Source organism: Hylobates moloch, unplaced genomic scaffold (assembly GCF_009828535.3).
Source record: "Hylobates moloch isolate HMO894 unplaced genomic scaffold, HMol_V3 SCAFFOLD_6, whole genome shotgun sequence".
Taxonomy (NCBI): domain Eukaryota; kingdom Metazoa; phylum Chordata; class Mammalia; order Primates; family Hylobatidae; genus Hylobates; species Hylobates moloch.
The window spans coordinates 80,518,741-80,535,003 of record NW_026652281.1 but is presented as its reverse complement, the minus strand read 5'-3'; the positions used below and the strand labels follow the sequence as shown (position 1 = coordinate 80,535,003).

General features: G+C 50.5%; 1 protein-coding gene across 2 annotated transcripts; it reads right to left on the bottom strand.

The window, feature by feature from the left end:
- Window positions 1-7,496: 7,496 nt before the first annotated feature.
- GDPD3 (glycerophosphodiester phosphodiesterase domain containing 3) lies at window positions 7,497-16,261 on the bottom strand. Of its 2 annotated transcripts, XM_032155814.2 has the most exons (10): window positions 15,567-16,261; window positions 15,252-15,294; window positions 14,888-15,023; window positions 14,753-14,798; window positions 14,536-14,654; window positions 14,362-14,451; window positions 13,617-13,750; window positions 10,844-10,903; window positions 10,684-10,735; window positions 7,497-7,634 (listed from the first exon to the last, which is right to left on the bottom strand). In XM_032155814.2, exons 1-10 carry the CDS (start codon window positions 15,703-15,705, stop codon window positions 7,497-7,499), a joined length of 957 nt encoding a protein of 318 aa, XP_032011705.1. In that variant the 5' UTR covers window positions 15,706-16,261. The 2 variants fall into 2 exon arrangements, with proteins under 2 accessions (XP_032011705.1, XP_058296872.1); XM_058440889.1 differs by lacking the exon at window positions 7,497-7,634 and having other exon boundaries at window positions 10,687-10,735; window positions 10,839-10,903.
- Window positions 16,262-16,263: the final 2 nt, after the last annotated feature.

Here is a 16,263-nt window from a genome sequence, read left to right as displayed (position 1 = left end):
GGACTCTCAGCAACGTGGGCAGGAAGGAGCCTTAAAATTCCCAGGCAAGTGGGTAACTCTGTGCACAGACCAAGGTAAGAAAAGTTGCTACTGGGGTGACAAAGTATTTCCTTGGTGGTCGGGGTCACTTGGAGGTTGAAAGTGCATGGCTGAGACACGTCAGTGGACACGAATCGAGTGGAGTCCAGACTTGGTTCCATGGTCACCTTATAAGGCTTAGGGCAGTTTTCCAGTCAGGGGGATTATACCGACCCGCTAATGCTAAGAGGGGCCTGAAATTCCCACGAGGGAAGCGGCCAAAAAGTACGATGCTATTATTCATATGAGTGCAAGAAACCTCCAGTGGGAAAAGGGAGAGGTTAAGCCCCTAGGAAACGGGCACCAACCTCCAGAATGGGAAATACCCCAAGTAAGACAGGGAGTACAAAAGGCCAAGCAGACAATAAAATTCCCCCTGACAGTCCTCTAGGCCTTATGTTAGAGTACTGGAGGTATAATGAAAGAACCATGTAACACAAGGAAAGACAGTGAATGATAAAATATTGCTGTTTTATTTGGACCAAGGAACCTATCCTCAGACCCTCGGTCTTTTGGCCAAAGTTTGGATCAGACGAGGATTGGATATGCCAACTCTTAATCCAGTATGTTAATGAAAAAAGTCCAATCTCTCAGGAGGAAATAGATTATGCTCTGTGTTGGAGACAGGAACATGTCCTTCCCTTTCCCTTAAAGGATGATGTAAAAGAGAAACCAAACTCAGTACCCCCCTAGGACAACCCAGTTAAGTCAGATTCTACATCTAAATATGCCAATGTATAGGATCCCCTAGACCATCTTCCCCCGCCTACCCCACCCCAGGCTAATCACTCAGTCCCTCCCCCACATAACCCTGCCCCATGGGCCTTGTGGCCCCACATCCCCATTGAGCAGCCACCTGAACATATCCTTTCCTCAGGAAAATCCAGCACGAGATGAAACAACGCCGGAGGGATATTCAGAACTTTCCTTTTCCGTCTTCCTCAAAGGGGTCTGCCCCAACCCCTTTTCCCTTAAGAGAAGTAGCACTGGGAGGAGGGGGTATTGGTTTCGTAAATGCCACCTTAACTAGTTCAGAGGTTAGAAATCTGAAAAAGGAACTCAAACCATTATCAGATGATCTTTTTGGAGTCACAGATCACATTGAACAATTTTTAGGGCCGCAGTTGTATACTTGGGCTGAATTAATGTCCATCTTAGGTATTCTCTTCTCAGGGGAGGAAAGAACCATGATCCACAGGCCTGCAATGATAGTCTGGGAATGTGAACACTCTCTTGGTCAAAACATCCCTGCAGCAGAGCAGAAATTCCCAGCCCAGGACCCTCAGTGGAATAGGAACAATGCAGCCCACTGAGAAAACATGAAAGACCTCAGGGATATGATAATTAAAGGGATTCTGGAATTGGTACCTCGAACCCAAAATATTTCCTGAGCATTTAATGTACACCAAGAAAAAGATGAAGGGCCCATGGAATTTTTAAACAGACTTAAGGAGCAAATAAGAAAATATTCAGGCTTAGACATAGAGGACCCACTTGGACAAGAGATGTTAAAGCTCTATTTTATCACCAACAGTTGGCCGGACATTAGAAAGAAATTACAAAAGATAGAAAATTGGCAAGACTGCTCCATAGAGGAACTTTTAATTAAGAGAGGCCCAAAGGCTGGGCACGGTGGCTCACGCCTGTAACCCCAGCATTTTGGGAGCCGAAGTGGGTGGATCACGAGGTCAGGAGATTGAGACCATCCTGGCTAACATGGTGAAACCCTGTCTCTACTAAAAAAATACAAAAAATTAGCTGGGCGTGGTGGTGGGCGCCTGTAGTGCCAGCTACTCAGGAGGCTGAGGCAGGAAAATGGCGTGAACCCAGCAGGTGGAGCTTGCAGTGAGCCGAGATCACGCCATTGCACTCCAGCCTGAGAGACAGAGCAAGACTCTGTCTCAAAAAAAAAAAGGAAGTGATTAACTTTGATTTGGGTTCCACTGTCGGATTTATTTATTTATTTATTTATTTATTTATTTATTTAAAAATTCCCAGGGAAGTGGTAAGGAGAAAACGATACCCTATTCCCTTAGAAGCTAGAATGGCTCTAAAACCTATAATTGAGGGCCTCGTCCATGACGGACTCCTTGAACCCTGTATGTCCCCTTACAACACTCCAATATTGCCTGTAAGAGTCAGATGGGTCATACCGGCTAGTAGAAGACCTCTGGGCTGTTAATCAAACAGCTCAAACTACCCACCCTGTTGTTTCCAACCCTTACACCATTATCAGCAAAATCCCACATGATCATCAGTGGTTTACAATGATAGATTTGAAAGATGCCAGCTGGGCACGGTGGCTCACACCTGTAATCCTAGCACTTTGGGAGGCCGAGGTGGGCAGATTGCCTGAGCTCAAGAGTTTGCGACCAGCCTGGGCAACATGGTAAAACCCCATCTCTACTAAAATACAAAAAAAAAAAAATTAGCTGGGCGTGGCGGCATGTACCTATAATCCCAGCTACTCAGGAGACTGAGGCAGGACAGTTGCTTGAACCTGGGAGGCGGAGGTTGCAGTGAGCCGAGATCGTGCCACTGCACTCCAGCCTGGCGACAGAGCCAGGCTCTGTCTCAAAAATAAAATAAAATAAAAAATAAAAAAATAAAAAAAGAAAGATGCCTTTTGGGTTTGCCCTTTAGCGGAAGACAGCCGGGACACGTTTGCTTTTGAGTGGGAGGACCCTCACTTAGGTCGAAAACAGCAGTACCAGTGGACAGTCCTACCCCAGGAGTTTACAGAGTCCCCAAATCTATTTGGTCAAATTTTAGAACAAGTCCTAGAAAACTTTTCCCTTCATCCATATGCCTACTCGAATACGCAGATGACCTGCTCATTTCAGGAAATAGCAAGGACCACGTAACCACAGTTTCAATTAACTTCCTGAATTTCCTAAGGGAACAAGTGTTACGGGTCTCAAGGAGTAAAATTCAGTTTGTAGAACCTGAGGCAAAATATCTAGGACACCTAATCAGTAAAGGCAAAAGGAAAATAGTACCTGAACGAATTGAAGGTGTCACATCTCTACCTTTGCCTGAAACAAAGCAGGAACTTAGAAAATTCTTGGGATTAGTTGGATACTGTCATCTATGGATTGACTCTTATGCCTGATAAACAAAACCTCTATATCAAAAACTCACCCAAGAAGGACCAGACCCCCTTCTTTGGACCCCATCGGAAGTCCAACAAGTAGAAGAGTTAAAACACATACTTGTAACTGCCCCCGTTCTAGCTTTGCCCTCCTTAGCCATTCCACCTTTTTGTCAGTGTAAACAAGGGGGTGGCTTTAGGGGTACTCACCCAAAGACAGAGGACACCGGCAGCTCATAGCCTTCCTGTCAAAAGTTCTTGACCCAGTAACCCACGGATGGCCCGAATGTGCCCAATCTGTAGCAGCAACTGCCTTTCTAACGGAAGCAAGCAGGAAAATAACCTTTGGGGGAAGCCTCATTGTATGTACCCTTCATCAAGTTAGGACCATTCTTAATCAGAAGGCAGGAAGATGGCTCACTGACTCAAGGATTTTAAAATAGGAGGCCATCGGGTGGGTGTGGTGGCTCACGCCTGTAATCCCAGCACTTTGGGAGGCCAAGGCGGGCAGATCACAAGGTCAGGAGTTGGAGACCAGAGTGCCTAGCATGGTGAAACCCCGTCTCTACTAAAAATACAAAAAATTAGCCAGGCATGGTGGTGCATGCCTGTAATCCCAGCTAGTTGGGAGGCTGAGGCAGGAGAATTGCTTGAACCCTGGAGGCAGAGGTTGCAGTGAGCCGAGATCAGCCACTGCACTTTAGCCTGGGCAACAGAATGAGATGCCATTCCCCCTGACAAAAAAAAAAAAATTGAGGCTATCTTATTAGAGAGGGATGATTTAACATTGACCACTGATAATTCGCTCAACTCCGATGTTTTCCTAACAGGAAATCCGAACCGGGAGGAACCTGAGCATAAATGTTTAGATTCTGATCAGTTAGCAAACTGGAGTCAGACTAAGTGAGACCCTGTTCCAAACCGGGCATTACCTCTTTGTAGACGGCTCCTCTCGGGTAATTGAAAGAAGAAGGCATAACGGGTACTCTGTAGTTGATGGGGAAACCCTCACGGAGGTAGAATCAGGGAGATGGCCCAGTAACTGGTTCACTCAAACATGTGAACTCTTTGCATTAAATCAGGCCTTAAAATCTCTGCAAAATCAGGAAGGAACTATTTACACTGACTCCAAGTATGCTTTTGGAGTAGTCCATACCTTTGGAAAGATCTGGACTGAACGAGGCCTCATTAATAGTAAAGGCCAGGACCTTGTCTATAAAGAATTGATTATGCAAGTACTAGAAAATCTTCAACTGCCAGAAGAAATAGTGGTGGTCCATGTCCCAGGACATCAGAAAAACCCATCTTTTGAAAGCCGGGGAAATAACCTCACAGATCAAGTAGCCAAGCAAGCTGCCTCTTCCAGAGAGGCGCCCATTTTCCATCTGACCCCTTACCTTCCCCTCCAGTCGCAATCCCCATCTTCTCCAATGCAGACCAAGAAAAGTTAAAAAGAATAGGAGCTAAGGAAAGCTCAGAGGGAAGGTGGGTATTACCAGACGGGAGGGAAATGCTGTCTAAACCTCTTATGAGGGAAATATTGTCACAGCTTCATCAAGGAACTCACTGGGGTCCCCAAGCTATGTGTGACACAGTCCTCAAAGCCTATGGGTATATAGGAATCTATACCCTCACTAGTCAGGTGGCAGATAATTGCCTAGTGTGCAAAAAAACTAATAAAACCCGAAGGAAGCAGCCTCTACTTTTATCAAGGGAACCACCCTTATAATTGCCAATCCAACCAGTGCAACCCAGTACTTACCTCTATTACTACCCCTACCTCCACCAACCCTAACTCCACTCTAGGTTGCTTCTATGGCTTAGGAGCCAATGTTACTGGAAAGGACCCTATAGGCTTCTTTGAAATATGTTTTGTTCACCCTTCTTCACCTCCTACCGTCTCCTCCTCCCCAAGCCCACCAAATCAAACCATTCCTCACCTCTTACCCAATGACAAAACCAAAGTAGCTATAGTAGAAGTCAAGGATTTAAAGCAAACCCTAGCCATCGAGACCAGGTATCAAGATGCAAATGCCTGGCTGGAATGGATTAAATATTCTGTTCGCACCCTGAATAAAAGCAATTGTTACACTTGTGTAGCGGGCAGGCTAGAAACCCAGATTGTCCCCTTTCCACTCAGATGGGCCAGCCAACCAGGCATGGACTGTATGGTAGCTCTCTTCCAGCACCCCACGGCCTGGGGAAACAAGACGTGCACCACTCTTTCACTACGTTTCCCAAAGATCAGGAGCCCTATGGGTCAGCTCCCAAGGACCATTCGACTTCCAGCTCTCAATGCCAATTATACCTTGTGTCTCCCACAACAAGGGGACAAATTAACATTCCTTGGAAATCTAATGGGAGTCTAAACCTTTTCAAGAGCTAACCAATCAGCCGGCCCTTGTCTATCCCTGAGCAGATGTATGGTGGTATTGTGGAGGACTGTTACTGGGTACGCTGCCAAGCAACTGGACGGGCACTTTTGCTCTAATCCAATTGGCCATCCCTTTCACCTTGGCATTTCGTCAACCAGACAGGAAGCAAGTAACCCGAAGAAAAAGAGAAGCCCCTTGAGGGTCCTTTGACCCCCATGTTTACATAGACAGTAGCGGGGTCCCATGGGAGCTTACCAAGTGAATTTAAAGCTCGGAACCAAATAGCCGCTGGGTTCGAGTCTGTTTTGTTCTGGTGGTCTGCTATAAATAAAAATGTAGACTGGATAAATTATATATACTACAATGAGCAGCGATTCGTCAGTTATACCAGGGATGCCATCAAAGGAATAGCTGAACAATTAGGCCCCACCAGCCAGATGACCTGGGAAAATAGACTAGCCCTTGACATGATATTGGCAGGAAAAGGCAGAGTCTGTGTCATGATCTGAGTCCAATGTTGTACTTTTATCCCTAATAATACAGCTGCCGACGGGACCATCACAAAAGCTTTACAAGGCCTTACCATCCTGGCAAATGAATTAGCCGGAAAATTCTGGAATAGATAACCCTTTTATGGGTCTCATGGAAAAGTGGTTTGGAAAATGGAAAGGACTCCTGGCTTCAATCTTTACCTCTCTTGCAATTGTAACAAGTGTACTTATCCTTGTGGGCTGCCGCATCATACCTTGTATTCGTGGGTTAACTCAAAGGCTCATAGAAACAGCCCTCACTAACCTCCCTCACTTCTCTCCCTCCGTAATTGGATAAGCTCTTGCTCCTGGATAATCAAGAACAACGAAGCCAAATCCTGTTAAAATTTTTTGAAGAGGAAGAAGTATCAAATAGAAGAGAGGAAATTGTTGGGACAGCTAAGCTTTTCAAAAACTCAACTTCCTGGTCATAAACTTCTCCCCCTTTTTCTTCTTTTTCGGCAGTCTACCCTGTTTGGGAAAGTTTAAACCTTAGCCAGTTGGGATCAGCTCAGATTGTGCAGTCCATCCCCAGCCAATGGGGAAAGGACACAGAAACAGGAACTGCGTTAGGGTGAAAAAGCCCTTCTCTCCTTTGTTTGGGATGCTCTTGCCATTACAAGCAGCGCAAGTAGCACCATTCTGAAGTAAAGATGCCTTGCTGGGAAATCTGTCTCAGGGCTGGTTTTTCTTGACTACACTGAACACTTGTTTCTAACACCCCTGTGCTCCAGGCTGGGTTAGGTCTGATCTCAGGGCATGTCTGTTTCAACACCTGTCTGCAGTTCTTTGGCTTGCGTTGCTCACTGCAGTGGGCCCGGCCTGGTCTAGAGGAGGCGCTCAGTAAATACCTGAAATGTGAATGTGTGGTTCATTCAGTGAATATGGCCCTGGGGCTGGAGATGGCAGAGGCGTTCTGGGAGCTTCTGGAGAAGGAGACCTGGGAGGAGAAGGTTGGAATGGCGGGGGCAGCAGAGGGGCTGGGTGAACTCAGCTGTCCCACGCAGGCCCATCCTCTGCAGCCCGAGGAGGAAGCTCACAGGGCAAGACATGGAAGAGATCAAGTTCCCTGCCCGGTGCCTGGGCTGTTGATGGCCTCAGGAAAGTGGAACCATTATCTGTTGCTGTCAAGTGGCTGGGGGCCAGGACACCTGGGTTGGCCGTGAGGGGACATTCCTGAGGAGAGTGGAGGCCAGGCTGGGGCAGGGTGTGGCACGAGGACAGGAATGTAGTGGAACCAGTGCGTCAGGCTCCTGAAGGCCCCAGGCTCCAGCCTCAGGGCTGGCCTGTTCCCTCCTAAGCTGCCATCTTCATATCTTCAGGACCCACCCCTCTACTCCTCACCCTCAGCACAACTATGTGATCGAAAGGCAAATATTTATTTTTCAGGAAGAGAAACAGGAGAGCTTGAGGCTTCTGGACTTAGGAGGTCCGGGCAGCTGGTCCATGGTTGTCCAGGTATTGCCGCAGGGCTGTGGGATAATCTGTTATGACGCCAGTGGCTCCCACGCTGAAGGCTGCTTCAAAATCCGACTCTTCATTAAGGCACCAAAAGACCACCTGAGCAGGGAGGGAGGGGGCCTGTAGATTCTGAACAATTTTACATCCAGACAGTGGGGACCCACCTCCTCCTCTATGGAGACTCCCCAGCAGCAGTAGGCTGGAGCTGATTGTTAAATTCTCAGGAATTTTGCAAAGTGGTTATTAAACCAAGCCATTATTAAAAATTAAATCGTAGCCTGGGTGCAGTGGCTCACGCCTGTAATCTCAACACTTTGGGACACCGAGGCAGGAGTTGAGGCCAGGTGTTTAAGATCAAGTGAGACCTCATCTCTACAAAAAACTTTGTAAAAATTAGCCCGGTGTGGTGGTGTGTGCCTGTGCTCCCAGCTACTTGGAAGACTGAGGTGAAAGAATTGCTTGAGGAGTCTAAGGCTGCAGTGAGCTATGGTTGCGCCACTGTACTCCAGCCTGGGCGATAGAACAAGACCTCGTCTCAAAAAAAAAAAAAATTATATAAACTGACAATTAAATAATTTTTATTTATTTATTTATTTTTTGAGACGGAGTCTTGGTCTATCGCCCAGGCTGGAGTGCAGTGGCACGAACTCGGCTCACTGCAAGCTCTGCCTCCCGGGTTCACGCCATTCTCCTGTCTCAGCCTCCCGAGTAGCTGGGACTACAGATGCCCGCCACCACGCCCAGCTAATTTTTGTGTTTTTAGTAGAGATGGGGTTTCACCGTGTTAGCCAGGATGGTCTCGATCTCCTAACCTTGTGATCCACCTGCCCGGCCTCCCAAAGTGCTGGGATTACAGGTGTGAGCCACCACACCTGGCCCTAAATAAATTATTAAAACAACAAGTGGCCAGGCGTGGTGGCTCACGCCTGTAATCCCAGCACTTTGGGAGGCCGAGGCAGGCAGATCAACTAAGGTCAGGAATTCGAGACCAGCCTGGCCAACATGGTGAAATCCCATCGCTACTAAAAATACAAAAATTAGCTGGGCCTGGTGGCGGGTGCCTGTAATCCCAGCTACTCAGAAGGCTGAGGCAGGAGACTCGCCTGAACCCAGGAGGTGGAGGTTGCAGTGAGCTGAGATCGTGCCATTGCACTCTGGCCTGGGCAACAGAGCAAGACTCTGTCTCAAAAAAAAAAAAAACAAAACAAAACCCCAAACAAACAAAAACCCAGTAATAAATATTCAAAGCATATCTCTTGCTAATCAGTTTCCTATTACTGTGTTCTTGAAGTGATTAAGTCTGTTGGGGCTGCAAGATGGAAATACTACACGATGGGGTGCCACCACGCATCTCTTCCCATTCTGCATTTAGTGGCTTCATGTCGGCAGCCTGAAACTGGCCAAGATGGGAGTATTGAAACCAAGAAAATTAATCCTCAAATCAGGGCTTTCATTTGTTCCTCTCTCAGAGCTAGTTGTTGACCACTTACCAGCACCACCCTCCCCTAGCCCCCCGTTCCGCTGCCACCTGCCCCAGCTCCTGCAGCTCTGCCCCTTCCCTACCCGTTTGAGTGGGCACTGAGGTAGGCGGAGATGGGAATTTTTTATTTTATTAAAAATACAGATGAGACGAGGTCTCTCTGTATTGCCAACACTGGAGTGCAGTGGTGTAATCACAACCAACTGTAGCCTTGACCTCCTGGGCTCAAGTGATCCTCCCACCTCAGCCTCCTAACTAGCTGGGACTACAGGCATGCACGACCATGCCCAGTTAATATTTTATTTATTTATTTATTTTTGAGACAGTCTTGCTCTGTCGCCCAGGCTGGAGTGCAGTGGCGTGATCTCGGCTCACTGTAACCTCCAGCTCCTGGGTTCAAGCGATTCTCGTGCTTGAGCCTCCTGAGTAGAGCTGGGATTATAGGCATGCGCCACCATACCCAGCTAATGTTTACATTTTTAGTAGAGATGGGGTTTCACAATGTTGGCCAGGCTGGTCTCGAACTCCTGACCTTAGTTGATCCGCTGGCCTTGGCCTCCCAAAGTGCTGGGATTGCAGGCATGAGCCACTGCACCCGGCCTCTGCATTTTTCTTTCCTTTCCCTTTTCCTTTCCTTTTTCCTGTTTCCCTCCCTCTCCTTCTCCCTCTCCCTGTCTCTGGCTCTCACGCTTTTTCCTCTCCTGAGTGGCTGGGAGTACAGGTGTAAACCACTGTGCTTGGCTAATTTTTAAATTTTTTGTAGAGACGAGGGTCTCAGTATGTTGCCCAGGCTGGTCTTAAACTCCTGGGCGCAAGTGATCCTCCCACCTTGGCCTCTCAAAAGGCTGGGATTACAGGCGGGAGCCACTGTGCCCAGCCTCTGCCTACGGCATTTCTTCCCTGTACCCTTGATGGGAAGCTCCCACCCCTAGTACCATAGTGCCTGGAACATTCTCAAGGATCGTTTACTAATTAAATGATCTGTCAAAGCCAATGCTCAGGGGAGAGGGGGGTGGGCTGGGCTTGGTTTCTCCCATCTCTCATCTTTCCCCAGCCCCCTCTCATCAGGGATCATGATACATCATTGTTGTCATCATAATGGCTAACATTTATCAAGCCCTTAATAAGTGCTAGTTACATATCCATATGTTGGCAATGTCAGGTTAAGAAAATATGTGTGTGGCCAGGCGCGGTGACTCATACTTGTAATCCCAGGACTTTGGGAGGCTGAGGCAGGTGGATCACTTGAGGCCAGGAGTTCTAGACCAGCCTGGCCAACATGGTGAAACCCTGTCTCTACTAAAAACACAAAAATTAGCCAAGCGTGGTGGCAGGCACCTATAGTCCCAGCTACTTGGGAGGCTGAAGCGGGAGAATCGCTTGAACCCGGGAGGTGGAGGTTGCAGTGAGCCGAGATTGCACCATTGCACTCCAGCCTGGGCAACAGAGTGAGACTCTTGTCACAAAAAAAAAAAAAAAGAAAATTGTGTGTGTTTGTGTGTGTGTGTATCCAGAGAGTTAAATATACCATTTTCCCATTTTAGGGACGTAGAAACTGAGACTCAGGTGAGGTCACCTGCCCGAGCGATGCAGCTAGTTGGCAGCAGAGTGGGACCGGAACCCTGCTGCCAGGTCTGTGTGCGGTGGAAGTGGTGGTCAAGGTCTCACCTGCACCCCTCGCTCCTCCAAGTGTCGGATCAGACTCTTCCTCATGATCAGCCTGGGGGTGGGGTGGGGACATGGGAGGTGATGATGAGAGGGGACCTGGGAGAAGGGCAGCAGTAGGTCTCTATGGGGACATTCCACCCAGCCATCTTGCCCACCTCACCATTTCGAAACCACAGCCAACAGCTGGTTCAGGCAAGAGCAGGAAAATGGGAAATAGGTCCTGCAGAGAGAAGGAAGTGGGGGTTAGCTCCTAGGGTCTCCCCTGTCCCAGAGGTGGGGTGGGGTGGTAGTGCCCCCCTCAACCAGGGTAGCGCTGCCCTCCCACCCCCAAGAATCCCCCAGAATAACCTTTGTAGTTGCCCCAGTGAACAATTCACCCATTGTTCAGAGAGCCTACTCTGACCACCACGCTTTGAGGGTGTGGCCCTCCAGTCACCATTCACCAGATAAGGAGTCTGGGCCTTAGAGAACGAAAAGGACTTGCCAGGCCCAAAGCAGAGCGGTAGTGGGGCTGGGCCAGGGCCTGGCTCGGTTCCAAAGCTGGACACCCAGGCTGCAGGCCCTCCTGGTTGGGCCTGGCCAGCTTCTTATTTATCTATTTATCTTATTATTAATTTAAATTAAAAAAAAATTTTTTTTGAGACAGAGTCTTGCTCTGTCGCCCAGGCTGGAGTGCCGTGGTGCGATCACAGCTCACTGCAAGCTCCGCCTCCCGGGTTCACACCATTCTCCTGCCTCAGCCTCCCGAGTAGCTGGGACTACGGGTGCCCGCCACCACGCCCGGCTAATTTTTTGTATTTTTAGTAGAGATGGGGTTTCACTGTGTTCGCCAGGATGGTCTCGATCTCCTGACCTTGTGATCCACCCACCTTGGCCTCCTAAAGTGCTGGGATTATAGGCGTGAGCCACCGCGCCTGGCCATTAAAAAATTTTTGTAGAGACATGTCTCACTATGTTGCCCAGGCTGGTCTTGAACTCCTGGACCCAAGCAATCACCCCGCTTCAGCCTCCTAAAGTGCCAGGATAATAAGCGTGAGCCGGCCAAGTGTGGTGGCTCACACCTGTAATCCCAGCACTTTGAGAGGCTGAGGTGGGAGGAGACCAGCGAGGCCAACATGGCGAAACGCCGTCTCTACTAAAAATACAAAAATTAGCCGGGCGTGGTGGCAGGCCCTGTAGTCCCAGCCACTTGGGAGACTGAGGCAGGAGAATTGCTTGAACCCAGGAGGTAGAGGTTTCAGTGAGCCAAGATCACACTAATGCACTCCAGCCTGGGCCACAGAGCGAGACTCCTTCTCGAAAACAAAAAACAAAAACAAAAAAAACCCAAAAACCTCGTGAGTCACTGTGCCCGCTGGCCAGCTTCTTGAGACCAGACAGCACTTAGTGGGACGACCCCTAATTATCCCACTCCAGGGATGACTTTAGAGGCCCTTTATAGTGTCCTAGGGCAGGCTTTGGAGTCAGACCCAGGGAAAACCTAAGCTCTGGATTTCCAGCTGTGTGTCCTTGGGCAAATTACAGAACCTCTCTGGGCCTCAGATTCTCTAGGGTACCATGGGAGTCATGATTCTTATACCTCCTGGGGATGCTGCAAGGTAAAAGTCAACCCAAAATATGTTAAAACACTTTATAAATCTTGTATAAGGCCGGGCGCAGTGGCTCACGCCTGTAATCCCAGCACTTTGGGAGGCCAAGGCAGGTGGATCATGAGGTCAGGAGATTACCATCCTGGCTAATACAGTGAAACCCAGTCCCTATTAAAAATACAAAAAAATTAGCTGGGTGTGGAGGCGGGCGCCTGTAGTCCCAGCTACTCGGGAGGCTGAAGCAGGAGAATGGCGTGAACCAGGGAGGCAGAGCTTGCAGTGAGCTGAGATCACGCCACTGCACTGCAGCCTGGGCAACAGAGGGAGACTCCTCAAAAAAACAAAACAAAAAAATCCTGTATAAAAAGGTGGTACAGAAATATCATTGATCTCTTTGTAGCAAGGGATTGTGGGGGCTGAGTGGGACTTCCTTCTGGACAACAGAGGGGAGCAGAGAGCTCTGGGACTACCACAGAGAAGCTGTCAGAAAGCAAAGGGAGTCCGGGCCCAGGGGCTCAGGTATGTAATACCAGCACTTTGGGAGACCGAGGTGGGAGGCTCGCTTGAGCTGAGGAGTTCAAGAGCAGCCTGGTCAACATAGTGAGACCTTATTTCTACAAATAATTTAACAATTAGCCTATTTACAATTAGCCTTGTCTCTACAAATATTTTAACAATTAGCAGTGTTGCATGCCTATACTCCCAGCTACTCAGGAGGCTGAGGCAGGAGGATCTCCTGAGCCCAGGAGGTCGAGGCTGCAGTGAGTCATGATCCGGCCACTGCATTCCAGCCTGAGCAAGACTCTGTCTCAAAAAAAAAAAAAAAAAAAAAAATCTAAAGCAAAGGGAGGGACCAGGCTTAAGTGCCAGCGAAGTATCCAAATTCCTGATCCTTTCCCCAGCTGTTACTTTGTTAACCCCTGCCTTCCTGCAGAACACTGACTTGCCTTTTCCTGCTGAGGGTCTGAGACAGCCGTGCTATAATTAATGAACAAATGTCTCCCCAGCCAGACTGTAAGCTCACCAAGAACTTCTCCCCACCCTCATTGGTCTTATTTACACATTATAACTGCACCTGGGACAGAGTAGACATTCAATAAAATATGCTAGATGGACTGAGATGGATAAATGACCCCTCTATCCTAAAACTCCATATATGCACAGAATTTCAGGGTGTTCACAATGCCATTAATATTCATGAATGCTGGGTAAGAACCACTGTCCTTAAAAGACCTTCGGGGGTTATCTCTGAGCGGAGCTGCGGAGCTGGGAAGATCTGGGCTCCTTCTCCACGGAGACCCTAAGCAGTGGGGCGTTTTTCTGAGGTCCGCCCCCCACTGGTACCTGTTGATGATGTTGGGCAGGAAGCAGAAGAAGAACTTCTCAGGGATTGGAATGAAGGGCAGCAGCCCCAGGTAGTAGGAAAGCAGCACCCAGAATCCTCGGCTTATTGTGAAGGACAGGGGCATCTCAGGGTTCTGGGGAGGCAAGGAGAGGCATGAGAATCTGTCTGCTCTGGGGAAGCAGAGAGGAGGCATGAGCTGCAGGGGATCCGTGGTGGGCATTCCGGAGGCCCTACTACCTGCAGGATCCAAGTCACATCTTGGGGCTGGGTGTGGTGGCTCATGCCTGTAACCTCAGCACTTTGGGAGGCTGAGGCAGGTGGATCGCCTGAGATCAGGAGTTCAAGACCAGCCTGGCTAACATGGTGAAACCCCATCTCTACTAAAAATACAAAAATTAGCTGGGCGTGGTGGCATGCGCCTGTAATCCCAGCTACTCGGGAGGCTGAAGCATGAGAATCACTTGAACCCAGGAGGCACAAGTTGCAGTGAGCCGAGGTCGTACCACTGCACTCCAGCCTGGGCGACAGAGAGAGACTGTGTTTCAAAAAAGAAAAAAAACAAAAGTCACATCTTGGCTCTGTGTTCGAGGCCTGAGTTCACACCCTTTTCATTGCCACCGCCACGCCACTGGGAACTCTCCTAGACCCCTCTAGCTCAGGTCCCCATGCTGGGTGGGCTTCAGCTCTGGGGAGGAGGGGCCCCTGGAGGAGGAAGAGGACGGGGGCGGGGCGGGGGGGACTCACGGCAGCCTTGCATTTCTTCATGACCGAGCTCTTCTCCGAGGCCCAGATGGTGATTTCATTACGGTCATAGCGTCTCACCAAGCCTGCTATCTGGGAGGAGAAGAAGGAGGTGAAGGGAGAGCCAGGCCTCTCTCCCGCCCCCGGTGGCCGCCCTAGCCCTGCCTGCAGCACCACCTCACGGATGAGCTCTTCGTTCTTCCCTTTGATCTCCACGCTCATGGGTGTCCTTGGAAACCTCTGGAACAGGTCCTCCAGACGAACCATGCGCCGGTCTGACCCGTGAGCAAAGTGGCCTGGGGGTGGTGTGGGAAGACGGGTCAGAGGGAAGCCAAGGCGGAGGTCCAGGGAAGGCGGGCATGGCCCAGGCAGGGCTTGAAGCCCTTGCTCTCACCTGGAGAGAAGTAAACCTCCAGCTTCTCCTTGTAGAGGGGCAGGTCCTGGGGAGGACAGGAAGTATGTCACTAGACGCTCGCATTGGGCATGGCGACTCTCAGGGTGGGGGTTGGGGTGTCAGGGCAGGGCCCACCTCGAAGTCCAGGCTGCCCACATCCCTGTTCAGGCCCGACTGGCGGCACAGGTTCTCATCGTGTGACACCACCACCACTCTGTCCCGTGTTAGCTGACAGTCGAGCTCCAGGAGGTCCGAGCGCTGGGCCATGGAGCTGTGGGGGTGAAGGTCAGCGGGGGGCTGGGGTAGGGGACTGGGATGAGGGGCATGGTGGCGGGGAGGTGGCCGGGAATGTGAGAGCAGAGTTCACAGGGGGATGTGCAGGCCACCTCCAGGGGGTGCCAGTCACCCAGCTAGGAAGTGAATGGCGTCCCTTGCTGTGATGCAGTCCACGACCTGCACACCCTCACATGGCAGCCTGGGCAGGGGCAGATACACTCACTTCTCCATGGCCTCCATGGTGTTCTCCAGCAGCTCTCCAGATCCTGTGGGGGGCACTGGAGTGGGCTCCTGGGGCTTGGGGTCTAGGGGCCTGGCTTGACCTCATCACCCACATTCCCTCTCTGGGCTCCATCCTCCCTCTGGCCTCACCTCCCCAGCCAGCCCAGGCTGCACCAGCGTCTTCTTCCTCGTCCACACCCTGCCCTGCCACTTCGCTCTCCTTTCTTGGTCCCTGCCCTGTTTCTAGCATGCCCCCTTGGACCTACCCCTCTGTGCTGTCCACTTTGGCGCCTGTTCTCACCCCTACCCAGCTCACCTCCTCGGTGGGCCCCCAGGCGGATGCGGAAGGTGGGAGCCCGGGGCGTGTGCAGCAGGTGAGGCCGGCGCAGGAAGAAGATGGAGAGCATGGCATAGCTGCCCAGGGCAGGGAGGGCATAGTATAGCAAAACGCTCATGACTGTACTCCCACAGAAGCTCCCACAGCTGCACGCTCAGCCGTCCGGGGGACTGTGCTGCCTGCCTAGCCGGTGTGGGCCGGCTCTACTACTGGCCACTGCCACGCCCCTGGGACCTGCTGAGCCTGCCGCTGGGCTGGCTTGGAGCCAGGCTGCAGGGTTCGGCTGAAGCCGGGGTAGTGTCAGGAGGTGAGGCAAGTAGCCCTGGCCCTCATATCCCCAGGCTCTTCCCAGACCCCAGCAGGCCCCTGTCCTGGGCCACATGGGGGGAGTAAAAACCACCCAGGACTGTTAGGACCTCTCCCTCTCACTGGTGCTTGTAGCCAGAGCATCCAACATGCCTACCCCTTGCCATTTCAGAGGATCCAGGGGTGTGTAGGGTGCTCCTGTGTCACCCCAAATCACCCGCAGCCAGTTAGGAAGCCATTAGCGAGAGGATAGGACAGTGACTGAGGGGAAAACTGACCCCCTTCTTTCTAGGAGTCTGGAGCTCTCCAGAGCCCCGTGCCCAGCCCTAGGCTGGCAGTGAAGGGCACCAGGCCCCTGAAAGCCCAAGTC

Bases quoted from the DNA above. Each gene is read 5' to 3' on its own strand.
- GDPD3 (XM_032155814.2), bottom strand. From the start codon at position 15,705: ATGAGCGTTTTGCTATACTATGCCCTCCCTGCCCTGGGCAGCTATGCC. The intron at 14,655-14,752 runs GTGAGAGCAAGG...CACCACCCCCAG, and splicing joins GGAGGTTTACTTCTCTCCAG to GCCACTTTGCTCACGGGTCA. The intron at 14,452-14,535 runs GTGGTGCTGCAG...TTCTCCTCCCAG, and splicing joins ACGAAGAGCTCATCCGTGAG to ATAGCAGGCTTGGTGAGACG.